The sequence below is a fragment of the Neodiprion lecontei genome, chromosome 2 (genome assembly GCF_021901455.1).
Source record: "Neodiprion lecontei isolate iyNeoLeco1 chromosome 2, iyNeoLeco1.1, whole genome shotgun sequence".
NCBI classification, from domain to species: Eukaryota; Metazoa; Arthropoda; class Insecta; order Hymenoptera; family Diprionidae; genus Neodiprion; species Neodiprion lecontei.
In genome coordinates this window covers 40,748,004-40,768,756 of record NC_060261.1, presented here as the reverse complement: position 1 = coordinate 40,768,756, position 20,753 = coordinate 40,748,004, and the positions used below count along the sequence as shown (strand labels likewise).

Genomic DNA, 20,753 nt, shown 5'->3' with positions numbered 1-20,753 from the left:
AAGAGCGTGAACACAGGAACGTTCCAGTAGCTCATTCGCCAATTACTCACGAAGATAGAACCAACGGCACAGAGGCCCTGCAGCAAACGTATAATATTTTGACCACGTTCAATCAGTGTCCGAATCGCATTTACGCGATCAGTAAATGCGTATGCTTGCGCCTCTTACTTACGGCTTCGGTTATCTTGAATCCAATTAGCCCGTAGTCGATGAGCTCAATTATTGCCATAGCGGTAAATATTGCACCTTGCAGATATACTTTTAGGCTAAACTTCGACACTGTCAGTCTGTTTCTTCAAATTTTTTAAACGATTTTAAGCAACGTAACATCAAGACGAGATCGCGCCTTCGTGGAACTTAAAAGCACGATTGGAAGCTTTGAAAAAATTACCTACAGATGCATCCGATCTTTTTTCGCGGCAGCAAGTACTGCACAAAGCTACTGGAATGGGTTAGAAAAAACAAACAAGTGGAGTTATTTTATTTCGTGTCAAGATTTCAAAGATTTTGCATTTCGAAATTTTCAAGTCCACATCATATTTCAAAAATAGATTACATGCTTCGTGTGCATCGTCTCTGCGTGTTACATGGAGATAGATTCTTGGCCACGAGGGGCATTCGTCGTAGCATTGACGTCATGTGGCACCAGTCTCGTGATCAGTACCGTCTTCATCGTGTCCCACGCGACAAGAAACGTCCACGAATTCACTGTACGTACGAATCAGCGAAAATATTTTCTCGGCCTTGTTACACGAACTACCAATGCTGTGACATTTTCTTTCAGGAAGCCGTGTTCGACGTTTTGTGTATAACAATTTTGGCCGTTGGAATTTGCGTGTCAGTCAAGCAGCGGAGCGGTAACAAACTCGACGAGCTCTTCATCGGACTTTTGGCTCTGAACGTCCTCTTCTTTCTCTCGGACTTGGTCATTTATCGAATAGTATACGACCCCGTTTTGTGCTGCTGGATAGCGGTGAGGCCATTGGTAAAAACCGACGACGATCGGAATGAGCGCAACGACGATTAGCTCCAGAGAAACCGCTCCAAATATTTGACCAACTTTTCTAATAGATATATCAAGATCATACCCATCACTCAGAATTGCGCATCAATATAAATGGGTTGATATAAGTCGAGAATTTTATTCGTGCGTCAGCTTTATTTTCAACTCAAACACGCGCTCGGGTTTTTGGTATTCATGAATATACATTATATAATGTACAAAAAGATGAAACTGTACAAGTTTGAACACCTGTTCAGCTATCGTGGAGTACATGAATTGGCAGTCTTATGCGACATGTTTGATCGAATGACTCGTTACAGAACCCCACGCCTATGCACAAATTGTGAACGAGGCGATTGGTACATTGAAAAAGAATGAAGAAAAATATAATCGGGTTGTTATAATCATTAATTGCACTTATCATACGTAAAATAATACATATTAATATACCTACATAATATAATGTAATACCTATAGATACTCAAATGTGTGTATTATAAAAATATTACCATTTCTAACTTGTACTAATATTTTGCATAACATTTCGCGACAATATATAATGTTTTATGCAGATGCGATAATTGTCTGATAAGTTATCAAATTGTCGGTAAACTTTGACGAAACGTCGTGTCCAGTTGAAATGAAATTAAGTGAACTTGGAAAATCGTTCACACGCTATATCAAATTTAAAAGATGTATAACTCGAAACCTTTATACTCGCTTATAAAAATTGTGCAAAAATGTGTGATGAAACGAAGCAACGGTGATGTTTTGACGGTAGAGAGATCGTGCACGTATACATCGTGAAATATTATGATGACGCAAAACTTCGGAATAGATCGATTTACTGGGATCAATTTTCTTCTAAAAAGACTGCATATATGCCTACTTTGCCGAGAGCCTGGGGATGATAATGAAAATATGAAGTCTGCAAACTGAATGAAAAAAGACGGCGAGGTGTTTCCGTTCTTTTACATAATTGAGACATCATCGTCGAGGATCATTTCTCCTTTAGTTCAAAACTTCGTTTGCGTATTCGAGTACCGACAGGACGAGGTCGATAAGGTAGGCGGCTCCTTCGATCACACAGAGTGACCCTAAAGCCAGCCCAATCTGTAATTTTAAAAAATATTTGAATCATTTATCAGCTTTTCCTAAATTTTGCCAAGTTTATCTAACTTTACCTGTCTTTCAGTTGACACGTGCAAGTACTTGTGCTCGCTTTGATACCCGTGCCAATAATGCAGCGCGATTGCACCAACTGCGATGAACATGAACATTCCAACGAAATTCATGATGATTTCCTGCAAAGAAATAAAATTTTTTGGAGTGGCAATGGTTGAAAAGTCAGAGCCAGCACAGCTGTAGATTCAAGGATAGGATGGCTTGGACTATGTATAAATAAAGAGACAAATAATTGGCACTGGATTTACCACTAGCGATTTAGTGTGGTCCGTATTGCCGAAGCAGAAGGTGATAGTAACAACGAGAGTGTAGATGAAGAATCCAACGAAGATACCCGATGCCACGATTTCGACATCCGGATTCTTATCCTCGTTCAAGTTCCATGTTCCTCCGACACCGAGGAATTCGCCACCGTATCCCGTTCGGTAAAGAATAATGATGATCAGGTTGATCACCTGCGATAAATTGATTTTAGTTAAACGCTGCCCAAATCCTTTGATCAGTTATTAATCTGTCCGTTAATCATGTGGTGGTAAAGCTAGTATGCTCATTGTCAGTTACGATAATTGAATATTATTTTTCTTCGGCTATTTAGCGACCAGGAAAATTTTTATCGGCAACCGTTTAACACATAAATTGCATATCGGTTTTTCATTACGTTGACATAGTTTGCTAGTCGGTGCTTTGAAATTGAGTTGCTGGTTGCAGGTGTTCTAAGGCATTGAGAGAGTGAAATTGTGAATGTGCGTTAATGTGTCATGCGTTATGATATCGCACTGTACAAACAGTGGTTGCTTATCGCTTGCCGATATGGAGGAGCAAAAATGATTCACCATCAAAGTTGCAGTGTTTTCTACATTTTATTTTTCATCTCAAATCTTCAATGTTTAATTCGAATTAAACGTAGACTCTGACAGCTTGACGAATCCTAACATCCGTTAAAAAGTATCCCACATACTAGCATTGCGGCTAATCTATTGGGATTACTTTAATCCGTTGAGTAAATTGCTACGATTGACTTGAAAACTCGAAACGTGGATTGACCGAAGAATATCATGAATCGAAACGGCCATTTCATTCCAAACCGAATATTTGTAACTACAAGTTGTTCACTGATTATTGTAGATATCAGACACGGTTGACTCATAGTACTGTTAAAACCTGTACGTGTGACAAATTGTTATCTCAGATTTTCCTCAGGCTCAGCCAATGATAGTGACTACTATGAAAAATTTCACTTTCTTGAATAGTACAGCACACGTTTTCGAAAAGTGATCTTCATCAATTGCATGACTTTTATTGTGAGTCTTCAGGGCATTTATAACACTTTTAGACCTTTTAAGGTTTGAGGTGTCAGTGGCAAATGGAGATGATCGCAAATTCTGTAACGAAAATTTCAAACTCTTCAGCGAAGGTTTCCTCACCAGTTTCAGCACTTTCAATACTATCCCGCCGATCGTTTGTATGGACATCATCTTGGCGGATGGAAAAAAGACAGTCCGGTTTAGTGTGACGAATGAATGAACCGAATTTCACCGGATAACTAAAACCACACTGCACTACACTGTACCGTAACCGATCAAAAACAATGGGTAAAAGACATCTGCTTTGCACGCTAGCTGGACTCGATACAAGACCAAGCCCTGTTTATCTAATCTTACAAAAAGCCAAGCGTAGCGTGGATGTAACAAAAAGTACAGTTGGGCGCAGGCGCGATTGCCGCGGTGAGATTCCCTTATCGCTTATCTTTTGATAATTCAAATACGTGTTGGAAAATGAGCAGGTGATACGCTTGTCCCACTTTTCACCGTCGTTGAAAGATACCTCTAATTTGAATTCCATTAAGCCTGTCTCGGCTTCAAATTCGTCTCAAGCAGCCATCATATCCTTTCGTTATTCCATATCCAGCCAAGGAATCACAGCTAACGCCATCAAACCGGTCATATTGAACCCCTCGTCTCATTATCTCTCGATCAAATGATTCATGCTCTATTGATAAGGTGAGGTAATCCCGAAAGTATGTTGGTATTCACGTTTCCAGGAATTCATTTACTATTGGCTACCTGCTCGCGGATGCACAATGGATGACGAACGCAACAATAATAATATGATACTACGTACGCTACAACTGTCTGCCTATCTGTAGATCCATCCTGTCCACATCCCATTGATTAACTTTAAGCTGTGGTGCTATGATTTCCAGTCTTGTTTCCAACACCTATGAATCACCTTCGGAACCAACCTTGAACCAGATTTTTCGTTTCAGGAACTGGGGCTGAGCATCACTCCCGATCAAATCGCCGAAATGGAGGCGCATCTTGATGACATAGACTTCTCGGCTGCTGCAGCGGAGGAACGAAAGACCAGGCATGATGTCATGGCCCACGTTCACGTATTCGGTAATCAGTGCCCCAAAGCCGCCCCCATCATTCATCTTGGAGCCACTAGCTGCTACGTTGGAGACAACGCTGTGAGTCTGTTTCATTGGAAAAATGAGAATGATGAGAGAGAGAGGGAGAGAGAGAGAGAGCATGATTGTAGTAGCGTAATGACGAAATGATCTTTAAAGGACCTGTTGATTCTTCGTGCCGGATTCAACGTTCTCCTGCCAAAACTCGGTGGCGTTTTGACTCGACTGTCTAAATTTGCTCACGAGTATCGGTCGCTGCCTACTCTCGGATTTACTCACCTTCAACCAGCTCAACTGACGACGGTTGGGAAGAGAGCGAGTCTCTGGCTCCACGATTTGCTCATGGACGAAAGAGCTCTTCGCAGAGCGAGGGATGATCTCAGGTTCCGTGGGGTCAAAGGAACCACAGGCACGCAGGCTTCTTTCCTGCAGCTCTTCGACGGTGAGTCTTAAAATCACGCTCTGCAAATTGAGAAAATTTTTCTCAGCTATCGATTGGCTTAGCCTCTCTGCTGTTGAAAATTTTCACCAATCGAACGATTGCAAGAAAATTGTTGAATATTAAGTTCGCTGCGAAAAGGTGACGGAGAGAAAGTAAAGCAGCTGGATCTTCTGGTCACCAAGATGGCCGGTTTCGAGAAGTGCTATCCCGTTACTGGTCAGACATATTCGAGGAAAGTCGACGCTGAATGCATCAACGTACTCGCCTCTCTAGGATCCACGGTGCACAAGGTGAGAGTATCTCTTCAATTTTGCGAGATTGCGAAACGACGATTGAACACATTCTGTAAGTCATCTAGGGTAACGCTGAAGCCTGGAACCACGAAAGTTCGACAGTTCCGACAGTCTTATTTATTTTTTCGCAACAAAAAGGCAACGAAACCGCATATTCCACGTCTTCCAGATTTGCAGTGACATTCGTTTGCTGGCCAACATGAAGGAGGTGGAGGAACCCTTCGAGACGACGCAAATAGGATCGAGCGCAATGCCCTACAAGAGGAATCCAATGCGGTCCGAGAGGTGTTGCAGCATCGCTCGTCACCTCATGACCTTGGCGAGTAACACGCTCCAAACAGCCGCGACCCAGTGGATGGAACGGACCCTCGACGACTCTGCGAACCGGCGGATCACCCTTGCCGAGGCCTTCCTTTCTGCGGACGCCGTTCTCATAACCCTGCAAAACATCACCGAAGGTCTGGTCGTTTACCCGAAAGTCATTGCGCGACACGTCGCTCAGGAATTACCGTTCATGTCGACGGAGAACGTGATAATGGCCATGGTCAAGGCTGGTGGAGATAGACAGGTGACTCATTTTCTACATCTTTCATTTATCGCTTTTCAGCTAGGCTATTTGACTTCACTGCCGAATTCGTCTTATCTTCGCTCTTCTGGGCGAGAGAAATTGCATTGAAAAAAAACACACTTTGAGCTGCTTATTCAGGTTTGCCACGAGAAGATTCGCGTGCTTTCGCATCAGGCTGGTGCCCAAGTCAAGCAGCACGGACTGGACAACGACTTGGTCGAAAGGATCAGGAAGGATCCTTACTTTGCGCCGATTCTTGGGCAGCTAGACGGACTTCTCGATCCTTCAACTTTCGTCGGGAGGGCGCCGGAGCAGGTTGAAGAATTCTTGAACGAGGAGGTCTATTCTGTTCTCACAACTTACGAGAATATCGAACAGGCGCCCGTTACTTTGCTGATTTGAGTTGAAACTTGAATTTGCCGGTTTTATCGCGCGCGTTTTTTTTTCCATATAAAACGGTGAGGTTCAATATCGTTGAGACAAGAAAAAAAAAAACCAGAAAGTCAATTGTAATGCATGCTTCTGTTCAAGTTTATTGTGCGTAACATATTGGTATCTAATATTATTCCCTTATATACTTATATTATACAAGCATTTATTTTTCACATACGTGCATGCGTGTAGTATATGTTTATATAGAATTATACATATGTGCCGTTTCTATAATCGGCCGATTTGAAATCGTGGACGTATATTGGGTCGAGTTTCAATCCAAATACATAAATTGTAATATAATCGAGATGGAGAATAAATCGTTTTACGTTTCTACTGACTAAACATAAATCGATTATCTGTGACAGCGTGGGGAAAAAAGAATGTTTAATTTATGTTGAAATTTATAATGACGGTGATCATTGAAAAGAAGTGATACAGTCGCTACAGAAGCTTGTTGAAAAAATCACCGAAAAGTAGACAGAGTTAATTAGCATGTAGAAAACTTTCACATAATGAGCAAAGTAACGAGTATAATCACCATTCAATAGGTACGAAAGCAAACAAATTGTGTCAGTGTTTCTAGAGAGAAATTTGTGAGCGATAGGTGTAGAATTATTGTATTGATGGCAATGAAAATCGAGAAAATAGAGATAGATAGTTATCGAGGAAAAAACAAGTTCGTCGCTAACACAGCATGAATGTTTAAACACATGAATTTAGGACAGACTAAAGAGTGTAGAGAGGAAAATTCTGAACATTGATATTTCATACAAGAAGAGGAAAAGATGGTTAAGGAAAGTGAGTAGTGATAGTACAATAATTGAAATGCTTTAGATTAGGATAAAAATCACATTTTATTACAAAAAATAGTATAGTTTATAGAGAGTCAGGTGGGGTGATAACAGATACTTACGAGAAGACAGTCAGTCGTAATAGGATAAGAAAAAAAGACACGATCGTTAACAGTTCAAGCCTTAAGAGATATCCTACGAAATTTTCATGTTAAAACACACATCGGAAGTAGGTACGTACACACGTATAATTAAGGGAGAGTATAAAAGTAGGGTATAACAGTAAAAGTACGAGAACCATAAGAATAACAGTATCAAGAGTAAATCGTACGAGTTATAGAGATAGTAAAGTATGTAGACGTAGTAAAGGGCACGTTTAGTATACGATAATCACAGCATTGGGTTTTTCGTAGTATCTTTTTTTTTTCTACACGCATGTTATTTTTTTCTTCATTCTATTGAGAATTGTATAGAACTTGGTGAAAGAAAAGATCAGTCGAAAATGCGTAGAAAAAATAACGACTCAAAGTTCAGGCGAAGTAAAGAGTAGAGATAATAAAAAGACTCGTAGAATATGAGGAAGAAAAAGGACGAGGCGAAGTACAGTCTACACTATCTAATAATTGAATAGGTATTAATGAAACGAAGAAAGAAAAAAAGGCAGAAGGTTTAGAAGAGGTGATAGATATGATTGATAGACGTCCCATTCAGAGTAGAATCTTAGTTCATAGGCGAGGAAGTGAAGAAGATTTCGTAGTTGAGATAAAAATTACAGAAGAAAGGAAAAATCAGGTCGAGAAACGGAAAGAAGAAACAGGTAAAGAGAAAGACAAGTCAAGGAAGGAAGAGTAGGTGGAAATATAGCAGAGACGAGGATAGATGCTGTAGTGAGCGAAATATTAGGTCTAAAGAAAGACATGAGAGCAAGACAAGTTTGGATGTGGTAAAAAGGTTCGGATGTCATAAAGCTGAATTGTGAGCCGAGTGTGATATGCAAAATTGGAAACGGTGATTCTGTGATTAACTATTATTGCAATTATTTACATGGATAGTTTGTGAAAAGCCAGACTTATCGTGGTTGTTAAGAATCAGTTGTAATACTGTTCAGTAGAGATGTTTATTGTGCAGATGCGGTAAGACTATCATCATTCCACAGTGCTTCATACATTGATGGGGTAAAAGACAAGCTCTAGACGAGGTAAAAAACGAAGTTGAGATTAAAGAAAAGCCTAAGGGGTGGAAAGAAAAGGAAAGAAAAAGATAATTAGAAACGTAGGGGAAAGATTTCAGAACGAACAGATGAGAAGAAAGTAAATAAAATAGAATAGAATAGAACGGAGCAATATGGAGAGTAACAGATGAAAGTGGAAAAATACAGAAATTTAGCTTTAGATAGATAGAAAATAGAAACAGAGATAAGTATGAAAGGGTCGTCAAAGACTACAGTCGGAGTATAGAAAAGTATTTCAGAAAAGAGTTGTAAAAGGTACGCGGAAATTTGAAGGCTAGAAAAAGGCCGTGAAGAATAGACAAGTACTTGTAGATCATGTATTATACCTACGGAAAGACCCTAGATAATGAAATTATTTATTAGATAGCGTGAAATCCAGGAATGGATCGAATTTGTTAAGATTCCATGGTAATCAGTAAAGTTGTAATTTGTAAATTGTCTAAGAACTTGAAATCTCAGGTACATATAGTAAGTTGGAATGGAATAAGAGTCGTGTAGAAGTTTGCTGAGGAAGAAATAGGCGCGAAGAAAAGATGAGAAACTGAAAGCGTTCGAGTTATAAACATAAACAGGAGAAACAGAACTTGATAGAAAATTGTCTGAAAGAAAGATAAAGAATGAGGTGGGAGTAAAAGACAGACTAGAAAAGATTGAAACAGAAATAAAGAACTGAAAACTTGGAATAAGTGCTGCCGAAGTTGAAATGTAAATATAAATATTGTAATCCTTGGCAAGATTTGGCTAAATTTTGAGATCATAATATCGGTTGGTCAGAGTGGAGGAACAGAAAAGAGAGGAGAGACTGAAATATAGTTGAGAAAAGAATTGCACAATAAAAGTGAAAAAGGGAAGAACAGGGTTTATTTGTGCCGTGGGAAAATAAAAGATCATCGCGAAGAATTGACAAAGGAAAAGAGTATGAAAAGGAAAGTTGTTCATTTTCGGAACATGGATTGTAGCGAATCATACAAGAGTAGTGAACAGAGAGATAAAAGTGGAGTAGCATTGTTTGCGGGTAGAATTTCGAAGGGAAGAGAAGAGAAACGGAGAGTAAAATTGTCAGAGAAGAGAGAAGGAAAAGAAAATTGTCAGAGAAGAGAAAAGGGGGGTAAAATTGTCAGAAAAAAGGTGAAAAAAATTGTCAGAGAAAAGAAAAGGAGAGTAAAATTGTTGGAGAACAGAAAAGGAGAGTAAAATTGTCAGAAAAGAGAAAAGGAAATTAAAGTTTTCAGAGAAGAAAAAAGTAGTTGAGAATGTAAGAAAAAAATAGGAAAACCAAAGACGGAAACGAAGAAAGCTTCAGAAAAGGGTAGAGAAAGTCGTGGAGTAAAGTTATTAGCCTCAAAAGCCGAGGGAAGACTAGATAGAAAAGGAAATAAAAGAAGAAAAAAAGACCAAAGGTGGTTCGAAATGGATAGTTTTCAAGAGCAAGAAGAAGAAACAAGGAAAAGGTACAAAAGACGAGTCAGGAAGAAATAGAACACAGGACAGCGGATGTAGGAAAGAATAGAACAGTAAAAAATAAAGATTTGTTGCAATATTGCAAGACGAGACTTGATGGATATTTTACGATTCTTTGAAGCTATTGTCAGAAGTGAATTACAATTATCGATTGTGGAAACATATTTAAATAATTGTGAAAAAATCTAAAATCAATCGATAGTTCTCAGAATAAGTTGCAAAGAATCGGAAAATCATCTGCAGGGGGGGGGTTGGGGGGGAGGGGATGCAGAATATAAGATTGAGACGAGTATAAGTCAAAGGTAAGCTATCACAGTGCAGTACAGCCATTTTCAATTGATATAGAAATATTGTTGTGTCTTTCGATCCTAACGTGTCAAAACATTTTTGTTATCCCAATTAGGAACTCTAACAATAAGATTTAGTCGGAAGAATCGTGCTCAGATAATGTTAGTCAATATTTACAACGTGTCTATGTAATAAAATAAGTTTCATAATAATATATAATAACAAAGCGACAGAAAAAGTTCATGGACGTGTCAATTGACATTTAAAAATTTCTGGTGGGAATGTTTCGAAAGTGTTTTAAATGCCGATGGTAGGAATCTACGACTTTGTAAAGACCTGTGCATATTAACATATCTTTCCTTTTTTTTTTTCTTGAACTTTTAATTCTTATCAGTTCAATATTTTGTTGTTTTTTTTTTCAGCTGATGGCGACAGTGACGGGTTATCCATTTTTTTTACAATAACAAATTGGCTGTCGAGATTCCTGTCACTATATATCGGCTTTAAACGAAGTTTCTAGTTTTTGGAGGATTGCATAAAATGCTCACCCAGTTATGTTGATTTACCGTATGACCAAGAGCTGGCTATAAAAATGCCGATGAATATCAAAATCTGTCCGAAGTGACAACTTTCTCGGCATTTTTATATCCATTCGACATTGGTTTTGTTAGTCTTTAATTCGAATATAACCGATCTGCGAGTCCGTTGAAGAATTGCGCGCTATTGGAGATCAGCGACAAATCGACGACGTAGATGGCAGTCAACTTGATTTGATTTCGTCGGTTAAAACGGAAGAAAAAATCGAAAAGATGAAATAAAGAAACGTGCAACAAACAAGAATAAAAGAAAAAAAATAAAATAAAAAAAAAATAAACGAACAAACAGCGAATAAGAGGAAGAGTAAAGAGCAAGAAGGTCACAGGAGTCGGAGAAAGTGGGGCTTCCTTCCGTTCATCACTTCTTCGCCATGCGATGGCCGGTGAAAGTAGCGCCGTCGGATATTTTTCCCGACTCAACAAAGACGGCGAGCTGATCGCCCGCCTCCATGTCCAGGAGGACCAGGTTCGATCCTCCCCCAGGACCTACGCTGACCACGGGAATCCACGATTGGCTTCTGCTTCCTTTGCGCTTCAGAGTTAATCGCAAATCCGAACTACCGTATCCGGCAAAGCTGAACTGGTAAAGCCCCGGACAGTGCGTCGTGAATGTGCCCGTTGCCGGCACGTAGCCGACACCTTTGTTGACCAGAGTCTCCGAAAGCACGACCCTCGCATCCTTGAAGAAGGATATCGATTGGTGAGGCAAAATTTGGGAGAACATAAGCTTCGAAAAAGAAGGTCCTTCTACGGCTTACGATTATAACTCGTTATCAGAACTTCTTCGTCCTGTTCACCGTTTCGCAAATATTCTAGTTTGCTCCTTTAGAGGCAATGCTTACGTTGATTTGACCGTGAGAAGCGGCAAAGGCTACGACGCCTAAGCAATCCTCGGCGGTGGCGAGCTTTCGGGCTCCGACTGTGGTTGTCCTGGCAGTCGGTGGATCCGGAATTGCGGCATAGCTGAGCGAGGCGATTTGCAGGAGGAGAACTGACCACACCACCCACCTGTAAATAGATTTTTCAATGTGAAAACAATCCGACCTGCGTACCCGTAACGGACGTGTTGGTTTAAATACACTTTGCCTAATTGGGATTCTGAATTTGAGACGCCACCGTTTGATACTATCGAGTTGCAGAGTTCAATTGGCCGAGGTTCAACTTTCACTGCTCGAGGCGACGACGGTCGAGCTAAGAATCGTTCGAGACCAGACTGCCAAGCAGGTATTCACGCATTCGCACTTTCGGAATCGTATTCGAGGCCTCGCGTGACTTCTTTGACGGACGTGAACGGTACTCGGGGATTCGTTTTCCGATATGGTCACCCTTGACTTCCGACTTGTTCGCAAGGAAGCCTGACTGTGAGAGTCCTTTGAACGTTGACGCGCTCGTTTACTTTTACTGCGGACCATTTTGGAGCGAAAGAAGAGGAGATTTTATTTAACTTTACTCAAATTGTCCGTTTGCCATCGTTTTAATGTCGTTGGAAAATTTATCAATCGGTCTCAAATTGCGTGTTAAGAATTTTTCATGTTCAATGAAAGCTTCAAAGCATGAATGGGGAAACCTTGAGCTGGAAAATCATTTGAATTCCCTGCCGTTATACCGTTCGGTAAATAAGTCGGAGAAAGTAAAATGTTGCGTAATATTTCCATGCGAGATGAGCAGGTACGTACGCGTTAAAGTATACAAAACTACGTTCTTTTTTGTAAAATTGTATTTATTCGGTACGTGAAGACACTTCCGCACATTTCAGTGTAAATTAGCTAACATGATTTTAAAAATTTCTAAACTTCTCTGTATTATTATATTACACTCAACTGCGGCTATTACACAGAGATTGAAGTTTAAGTGTTTCTGTAGCTTCTTTTTAATATCTGCACAATTATAATTACGTCAGAGCTCGAATATTTTATAAGAGGAAACTGTACTGCAAATGTGCCGGAATTTATGCAGCTTCGAGTCATCGATTGTTAATGTTAACGACGAATGAACGAACAGATAATTTTTCATCGAAATGTCTCGTATAGAAAAATGTAAATATCCATTAATTTGTAGATCCTTTGTCCGATGACGATCGTATTTTTCTCCACATGCGTTTTTCCCTCGAACGAAACCTCTGAAGATGAATTTAGTACTGCCATTGTAACATTGAAGAGGCCAAGTTTGTATTTAAATTGAGCTTAAGGAAGTTTCGAAAAACTTCAATGAAAGTGGGATCATGATCACTTAGTCAAATCGCGCAATTAATTCACCGCATTAACGCTACGTTCTTTCAGGTTTATCGGCACGCGATTAATCAAGTTTTGTCCAAACGAATAAAAAAAAGATTACACGAAGTTAAACTCGAAAGCTGCAGCAGAAATGAAACACGTCCATACAGGTGTGTTCGGAAAATGAGGCCAGCTTGAGCACATTATCATTGCAGGGATATGCCGCTGACACCAGGTGGTAATTAGCGTCTTGTACAAGGACGTAAGTGTTTCATTATACAATTAGATCCAGATGTATAAATATTGTATGGTGAATAGAGTTCACGCCCCGATAATCCTAGTGCTGAACGAGAAGGATAAAGATAAGCTGAAGAAAGAAGTAACAGCAGCAAAAAATGGAGGATATCGTTCACGCGCGATCGGTCTTGTAAATCAGTCGCCCGAGTGTGTCTCCCGTGATTCTGGTTTACTCTACTTTCTATTCGCTTCGGGGGGAAAGTTTTCCTTCGTGAGGTTTATACCCAGCTATTCACGTTTTAATCCATTGTCAATAGTCTCAGATGTAATACTCGTTATACACTGTATTTTCCAACAAATAACTAATCATTTCACGTACAATTCTCACTAGTGTGAGTTAAAAAGAAAAAAAAAATGGGTCGTAAAGATCTGGCTGATAACCGTTGTGATTTATAACCGAAATGAATATTGCGCAAACGCCTGCTGTTTACTTTTCTCTCTCTACGGTTCTACTTTAATATTATTGCACACGCTGTATTTTTTTACTTTTATTTTTCAAGCTATCGCGAGGTAAATCTACGAGTCCGTAACCCTTTCACTTTCTTCAGTTTCAAGGCGACCCAACGGAAAAAACAAGTCCGCATGGCTGCTACGTGACCCAACGCAACGCTCCTGAGTCCTGTCGAGATTTCGATCAAAGACTAACACTGAACGCGGTATTGAAACTAAAAGGAAAAAAGTGCCAATAATGAAAATGAAAGGCGAGGGAAAAAAAAGTTATCAGAACGACAACGCAATTCACCCAGCGTGTTTCTGGCAACGTTCGCCATCGCTTATATCGTAAATTTTTCATTATCTTGCACAGTTGGCTTGATCGATAGTACAAGTTACAAGGATCAAGGGAGAAAACGTCATGGATAATTAAAATTCGGTCGTGTTAAAAATAAGACGATAAATGATGATTGAATAATTAGCGAGGCGAAGAGATTAATGTGAATCGAATCTGACCCGCGACTGTAATTATAATTACGAAACCCGAAGCGATTCGTAACGCATTTTCACGTAGCTTGACTAAATATCGATCACTCATTGCACATATACCTACACGGATCTCGTGGATCTTGTGTCACTTGCATTGCGACAGATGAACCCAGTTACATCGGAGAACGTCGATCGTTGTTCGTGGAACCTTTGACCCTCTTATTGGTAATTATTATACACGAGAAGCTGTGCAAAGTGACCGTCGATGCAAATACGCGCCTGGTTCTCTACTTGTAAGACAGCTGGCAATTTTTCAACTATTCATATCATACAGCCGGTTATGCAATGTTTCGCAACATGGCTGATTGGCGTTGTAACACTTTTCTACGATTGTATTACAACAAAAAAATTGATCCGCAAAAAATAATGATTACTTATGCATCTGATTTGGCGAAACGTTTTCGTTCAAAGTACAAAAACGTGGTGTTTTTATGTTAGTTGAAAAAATTGAAAAAATCGACGGAGATATACGTGATAGGGAATTGCGAACTGCGTATGACTACGTAATTTCGCAACGAAATCCAATCGTTTTTTCGCCACCTCCGACATGCATGACGCCCTGATAAGATCGGAGTCTATTGTCTTGTTCCACGGCACGTGTTTCGTTTTTGTCATGTCAACATTTTTGTTCCCTCGCCTAACATACCTGCGCAAGGCACAAAGAATATGTTGCAAATATTGAAAGTCGAATGCGCGATACTCTACCGAAACTGTGCGGAGCTCAAAACGCCTACATACCTACATCGGTTAATGTTTCTGAAATGAGGTGTCTTAAAAAGAAAAATGCAACGCAACCGAATCCCTATCTTCAGAAATATAGTAAAAGTCGATGACTCCTTGCACACCTATCTCTTCGACAATCCACAATACATACGGTGTTACATGTGAAACGCGGCTGAAAGTGGGTCGCGTACAGCGATCGGTTCGGAACACGTCTGCAAAGTGGATTAAATCGCAGTCAGATGTCTTGAAACTCGTGAGTAAATAACCGAAAAATACGAGAACGATTCGATCCGGAGATCGGGCGATTCTGGAGGCTCAGTGAAACGGCGATACGAATAATTGGAACAAATCGGAGCCGCTGACACACTTCGGACCACTCGATCATAAATCTGTGTATTAAGCAGGCGTGCGAGTAAAACGCACGAAGGTAACGCTGTTCAAAGCTCACTTCCTACTAGCGATCGTTATCCGTGATACTGCTACACCTACTCGTTCGCATCGGGCGCCGTCCAACCGTGGAAAATATGGCTCTATCAATACACATTCAATGGGGTAAGCATTAGTGTAATTGCATAGTGGGATCCGGGCGAGGCCGATTCCGCCGTACGATTGGAGTCAGTGGAACTACGTGCTTAGGAGATTTCATTGTAACGATCCAGGACTTATTGGGGTGGAAGGATGAGGGATGATGATTGATCGGTTTCTATAATGCACCATTTAGTGTTCCTCTGCCTTTTGCAATTCCTTGTATATTCAATTATGAGAAAGCGCTATATCTTGAGAGTAACGACGCAATTATGAAGCGTTTTATTTGGCGTGAGCCGAACGGCGAACGGATAATTATATAACCCGGAGCGAGTGAACCGAGGCAGTTTCCTGCCGAGCAGACGCGACGTGATAGAACAATAAATATTTCACTGGAGAGGAACGGAAGTTTCGACGAGTCGCTTGAAGCTAAATTCACAGAGTGCAGAAGCTGATTGGACTAAGTGAGCCAAATTTGGCAGCTAAAAATACGAAGAGAACATATAATGCATACATACAGTGTTTTGTGACCCTCTGTTGTTCACGTTATATAATTCACTAGCATAATATATTTCAATCAGATTCATGAGCCAAACGAGACATGTGAGATGTGAAATATTATCCAATTTACATAATCGCATAATTATCGCGTGTTTTTTACGTGTGGGATTAAACATGGATTCTAAACCAAACGCTATGAAATAAAAATCTCTTCTTTCTCTCTCTGTTTTTTTGCTCTTTATTTCGATTTCTTATTTTACCTACATTTTAACTTTTTTTTTGTCTGCTTTATATTTTTATCAATCGTAATAATCGTATTAATTTTCCATCTTTACGTACTTGTTCAATATCGCTACGGACATAAAAACTTATATACCGACATCTATCTCCCTACATCTCTGATGAAAATTTATCAACTGAAATGTTTTCTCCGAGTTCTAAAAATCGCACCGCGAATCAACCAATAATATACAATAACGTCCTTGAAGTTGTACGATAAATCGTTTCGTCGCGTAGCCGATTTCCGTCTCGAACGAACCGCACCAAGTATCCGAACACTCTGAACCTTCCTCGCCAATATCGTCGGGGCGTTAAAATGGCAGAAAAATTGACTCACATGATGTTTTGAAGTGGAGTGGCGGGCAGCGGCAAGGCGTTCCGATATGTCCGGTGGTCCGGCCGCAGTTGCGAAGACAGGAGAAGCCCGGAGCTTTATATCAACTCGGCGCGCTCTCCAAGCGCCGTTGAGCCACTTGCCCTGTCCCAGCCAGTCCCCGAGTCCATATCGCCCAACGCCCCTCCATTTCGCGCCGCAGGATTCGTCGTCACGGGCGGAAACGGTTCACCGAATATCGGAAATCGCGGGGATTCATCGCAGCTTTCCGCCCGCCGATCCGAACGCTTCCCCTGATCGCGAGCCGCTCGAGCTTGCGCAACGTGTCACGAACCCTTCGAGCAACGGATCTGAATTATGCAACGGAATTGTTTATGTAAGGCGGACGTAACCGCGGACCGTGGTTTGAGCGTAAAAGTTTAACAAATTTTCGAACAAATCGTGGTGCAGTAACGATCAGAATTGGAATCGATTGCCAGTATCGGGCACGCGTTTTCGAGCGAATTTTTTTTCCCCCGTTCAAAAACGCGGCCCTTTTTCCGCCTTTTCCGGCCTGCAACGCGCTGCGTCGAGCGAGGTGGGCTTCCTACGCGCCGAAGCCGAAGGCACGAAGACGGGATTTCTCGGCTGACCCACTGCACTATTTTCCTACCGCACCGTTAGCTCTGATCAGCCGTTAAGAAGTCATTGTTTAGTAACAGTCTATTTGGCATTATGGCTAGGACGGGATACGCGTCCCGGTCTTCGAAGTCCGGCAACTCGGATCGGCGCCGCGTCGAACCTGACACGAAAAAGTTGGTTAGAAAATAATACGTAATTAAAACGCAGTAGGTATAGGTATGTATAGTGTCTTCGGAACTTTCTCCGCTCTGGAAAAAAAAAAAAAAAAACAAACAAACGAACGATAAAAATTAAGAGGTGAATATAAGAAGAGTGGGAAAAAGATTTAATGTAACTGTAATCTGTATCGTACGATTTATTTATTTGCCTACTTTCGTGACCGATTTTTACTGGATCTACGCGCATTGTACACCACCCAACAATATGCATTAGGAATTTTCGAAAATACCCACAGCTTAGAAGAAAATAGTTTTCCTAAAGACAAAGAGGCAAAGAGTGGAAAATAACCGTTTTTGTTGCGCCGCAGAAATTTAAACGCCACTGTAATAATCAATATACCTACATCGATTTTTATGCGTCGAACGACTTTGGATTTTTACTTACCAAGTTTCCTTCGGTGAGACAAATAGACAAGAAAAAACTAGAACTGAGCAAAAAAAATCTATTGACAGTCAGATCCCGATAGAATGGCGCGGGATTAGATACAGATCGCATTGTCGTGTGTAGGTATAATGTAATGGCGTGCGATTTGCACACGGGACATAATGGGTATAGTAAATACCCAGCCGGAAGTGTTAGACGTAATGATTCGGCACCTACAGCTGTCCGTTGGCGTAAAATTTATTCCATCGACGATAATTTTAGCCAACAATACACGGAACGGGAATATCAGTGTGACGTTAAAAAGAATTAAACAATTAAATCCCGTGCTGAATAATTCTCGATCATGAAATGCGATTAATCTCGTGTTCGAGATCGTGCCTGGATTCTGGTTGATATTCCTTACCTCGGGGCGTGATATCTTTACGTAATAAATACGGTCAAAAGCTGTTCAATAAAGAAGTAATTAATTTTGTTTGCTGAACTCACGACGCGTCTCGAACGCCACCATTTTTATTCACTCTCCCTGGGCAAGTAGAACCCGTTTTTTTTTCGTCGTCGTTCACCAGATCATTCATTTCTTCCTACTTTTGCGGATCCGGTAATGTCAAAACTTTTTATAACGGAGAAATGTTTTTTTTTTTCGTCGAGGTACAGTTCTGGTCTAATATTTTGGTTACAAAATTCAGGGATACGGAGAGGAGAGAGAGAATACGATAATTGAACGGAGAAAAAATCGGGCTGGCTCTCAAAATTCGACGCCTACACCGGATGGATGAATCGATTTGTATTCATCGGTTGCTCTCGGATGCGGAAGGAGTCGGCAGTTAGTTGCTGAGAGGCGCGACATGAGGCGAGAATCGTGAGAGTGGTTTGTCGAAAATGTACCAGTGGGTCAATGGAACGAGTTCGCTTTTAAAAAGCTGCCCGAAGACCTACTGAGGCACGCGTCTGGTGAATCTGATGAATTTTTATAGCCTAATATATTTTCGTGGCGTGCTCGATTTGAGCCGGGTTCAAGGGTCATTCAAATTCAGGAGCTGAGTGGCAGAATATACAAACGTGAACACGAATATGGGGATACCTATCCTTGATGAAATTAAAAATTCAACCTCGATAACGGATAGTTTATCGTTATAGTGTGTAAACTCACCACTCTCCACGAAACAAATTATCGTTAATTTAACTTTATAATGGGGCGTCGACACTCGAGTCACTTTTCATTTCATTGCCGTGAGTTGCAAGCTCTGAAAAAAAGTATCGCCAAATATTTTGAGCGAATGCTTTTTTCGAAGTCAAACGATCTCGTTTCAGTTTTGCGCTCGACAGCGAGTACCCTTTTAATTCCATGACCAGTCCAGAGGAAGTTTCATCATCTTTCCATCGCGTGGTAGTGGACGATAAAAAGGGGAGGGAACTTTTCTCACGAGAAACGCAGACGAAGATCGAGGTAAAACGGGAATACGAGAGCGTGGGTGGTCGGCGGATGATCTCTTTGCATTACGAACGCTGGTGGATCTTGAGCATAAGAGGTGTTACGAAATATTCGCATGTATCGTCTAACTTTCTTTCTGCTACACAGCCTTGCAAAGTCCGATATGTAGCCGGCGTAATGATCAACCGTTGTCAAGATGTTGCGTAGGCTAATGCGAACCGGGTTAATCTTCGGAGCCAGAGGAGCAAGTAATCTGCCAATTATTATTTCAGCGCGAAAGTTCATCTCCGTGCAGTTTTTCAACGCGTTCAGCCGCTCGTCAGTCTGCGGCTTGGATATAAATCACGGAGTATCTTGTTCTGGTGTTCAGACCTATATGATTATCGGCTTTTACATCTTTCACAAAATTCATATACATACATCATAGATCCTCGCGTTTATCGAACTGTGGATAAATCCTCACGTCAATGATACGTGGTTGTGCAACAGTGACCGCTTTTTAAAAATCCCGCCAATTTTCCCCTCCAGTAAAATTCTCGACTGCACGTGTTTCCGCAATCGCGACAACGTCACAGAATTTTATTTACAATGCAAGCCTGCGGCATTAGTGTTAATCGTATTCAAATTACGACGTGGGCCGGCAATGCGCATGAAAATAGTACACCATCAAAGAGAAAGAAATATACGGAGAAGCTGCTGAAACCTTGGATTTTTGACGCTACTGTGCCGAGTTATTTCGCTAAGAATTTGTCACGGAAAGAGACGGTACAAAAATTTTCGTTGTACGCGATGAAAAAATCCGAATGATAATGTCGTGAGGAAAATGATTGAAGTAGTAATTCGAAAAAAGCGTGAAAATTACTCGTCAGTTTTTCTAATTCGCCCTGCTTCACGCCTCCGCAGTTTATGGTCACAGAGTTCACAACCGTTCGCCGCTTTCTGCCAATATTTAGCGAAACGTGTCTCCGGTTTTCTTCACCTCGTCTTCACGTTGTTTCTCGAATATCCTGAAAAGTTGAGGCGAGCAAAAACCACCGAATGTCAATCGCTGGTGAAAGTTAGTTGCATCGTTGAAAAAAAGACCTTTTCCGTCCTCCATTGGCTACATCGAGTTGTTGCACATGGAAATCGTAATCGGGTCTTTGACCCTGGTTTCCAGTCGAGTTCGTACACTTGGCAAGGTTTTAATTACACTTGGAACAGGTGAAATGTGGGCGCGAATTCTCTCCAGCATTGGTACATATTCACAACATTCAAAGCTTGTTTACAGGTGTCCGTAACTTGCCTACCGTTCCATAACAGGCAAACGAAGGACCGGGCTTGCAGATCCCGACTGACAAAGAGATGATTGAAAAACATTTTCGCCTTTGGCGAGGGCAGAGCCTTGAATATATCCGACGTCGTGTCACCCGCAATTACCCAGCTAAATTATATCCGCATTGAGCTCAACTGTATCTAAGTACTAATCACGTTGTCACTAGATGAACGTCGCCTGGAGTGCCGAAGATCAAGGATACGGGACTCGTCGATTTCCTGCGCAT

At 41.0% G+C, this 20,753-nt stretch overlaps 4 protein-coding genes across 5 annotated transcripts in view; 2 read left to right on the top strand and 2 right to left on the bottom strand.

Moving 5' to 3' along the window:
• The window catches only part of LOC107226705 (adenylosuccinate lyase), a 40,116-nt gene extending 33,418 nt beyond the window's left edge, over nucleotides 1-6,698 (top strand). Inside the window, exons 1-6 of one of the 2 annotated variants that reach the window (XM_046730268.1) lie at nucleotides 2,482-2,613; nucleotides 4,455-4,658; nucleotides 4,758-5,040; nucleotides 5,179-5,330; nucleotides 5,503-5,901; nucleotides 6,040-6,698. In XM_046730268.1, the coding sequence (XP_046586224.1) occupies nucleotides 4,494-4,658; nucleotides 4,758-5,040; nucleotides 5,179-5,330; nucleotides 5,503-5,901; nucleotides 6,040-6,303 (1,263 nt within the window). In that variant the 5' untranslated portion in view covers nucleotides 2,482-2,613; nucleotides 4,455-4,493 and the 3' untranslated portion in view covers nucleotides 6,304-6,698. Of the gene's footprint in view, nucleotides 1-2,481; nucleotides 2,614-4,454; nucleotides 4,659-4,757; nucleotides 5,041-5,178; nucleotides 5,331-5,502; nucleotides 5,902-6,039 lie in introns of those variants that run through there. The other variant, XM_046730267.1, reaches the window with a different exon arrangement.
• On the top strand, nucleotides 38-1,733 carry LOC107226711. The gene is made up of 3 exons (XM_015667615.2): nucleotides 38-451; nucleotides 552-710; nucleotides 785-1,733. The coding sequence occupies exons 1-3, from the start codon at nucleotides 398-400 to the stop codon at nucleotides 1,025-1,027; spliced, it is 456 nt and encodes a 151-aa protein (XP_015523101.2). The 5' UTR covers nucleotides 38-397; the 3' UTR covers nucleotides 1,028-1,733.
• LOC107226710 (protein snakeskin) lies at nucleotides 1,140-3,813 on the bottom strand. Its single transcript, XM_015667614.2, has 4 exons — nucleotides 3,613-3,813; nucleotides 2,437-2,643; nucleotides 2,188-2,307; nucleotides 1,140-2,116 (listed from the first exon to the last, which is right to left on the bottom strand). Exons 1-4 carry the CDS (start codon nucleotides 3,661-3,663, stop codon nucleotides 2,015-2,017), a joined length of 480 nt encoding a protein of 159 aa, XP_015523100.1. The 5' UTR covers nucleotides 3,664-3,813; the 3' UTR covers nucleotides 1,140-2,014.
• A 3,769-nt stretch (nucleotides 6,699-10,467) lies between the features above and the next one.
• On the bottom strand, nucleotides 10,468-16,705 carry LOC107226707 (complement C1q-like protein 3). Its single transcript, XM_015667610.2, has 3 exons — nucleotides 16,560-16,705; nucleotides 11,546-11,711; nucleotides 10,468-11,382 (listed from the first exon to the last, which is right to left on the bottom strand). Coding segments are annotated over exons 1-3 (489 nt in total). The 5' UTR covers nucleotides 16,562-16,705; the 3' UTR covers nucleotides 10,468-11,061.
• Nucleotides 16,706-20,753: the final 4,048 nt, after the last annotated feature.

Bases quoted from the DNA above. Each gene is read 5' to 3' on its own strand.
- LOC107226711 (XM_015667615.2), top strand. From the start codon at position 398: ATGCATCCGATCTTTTTTCGCGGCAGCAAGTACTGCACAAAGCTACTG. The intron at 452-551 runs GTTAGAAAAAAC...TTTCAAAAATAG, and splicing joins GCACAAAGCTACTGGAATGG to ATTACATGCTTCGTGTGCAT. The intron at 711-784 runs GTACGTACGAAT...ATTTTCTTTCAG, and splicing joins GAAACGTCCACGAATTCACT to GAAGCCGTGTTCGACGTTTT.
- LOC107226710 (XM_015667614.2), bottom strand. From the start codon at position 3,663: ATGATGTCCATACAAACGATCGGCGGGATAGTATTGAAAGTGCTGAAA. The intron at 2,308-2,436 runs GTAAATCCAGTG...ATTTCTTTGCAG, and splicing joins ACCACACTAAATCGCTAGTG to GAAATCATCATGAATTTCGT. The intron at 2,117-2,187 runs GTAAAGTTAGAT...TTAAAATTACAG, and splicing joins ACGTGTCAACTGAAAGACAG to ATTGGGCTGGCTTTAGGGTC.
- LOC107226707 (XM_015667610.2), bottom strand. The intron at 11,383-11,545 runs GTAAGCATTGCC...TCCTTCTTCAAG, and splicing joins CTTCTCACGGTCAAATCAAC to GATGCGAGGGTCGTGCTTTC.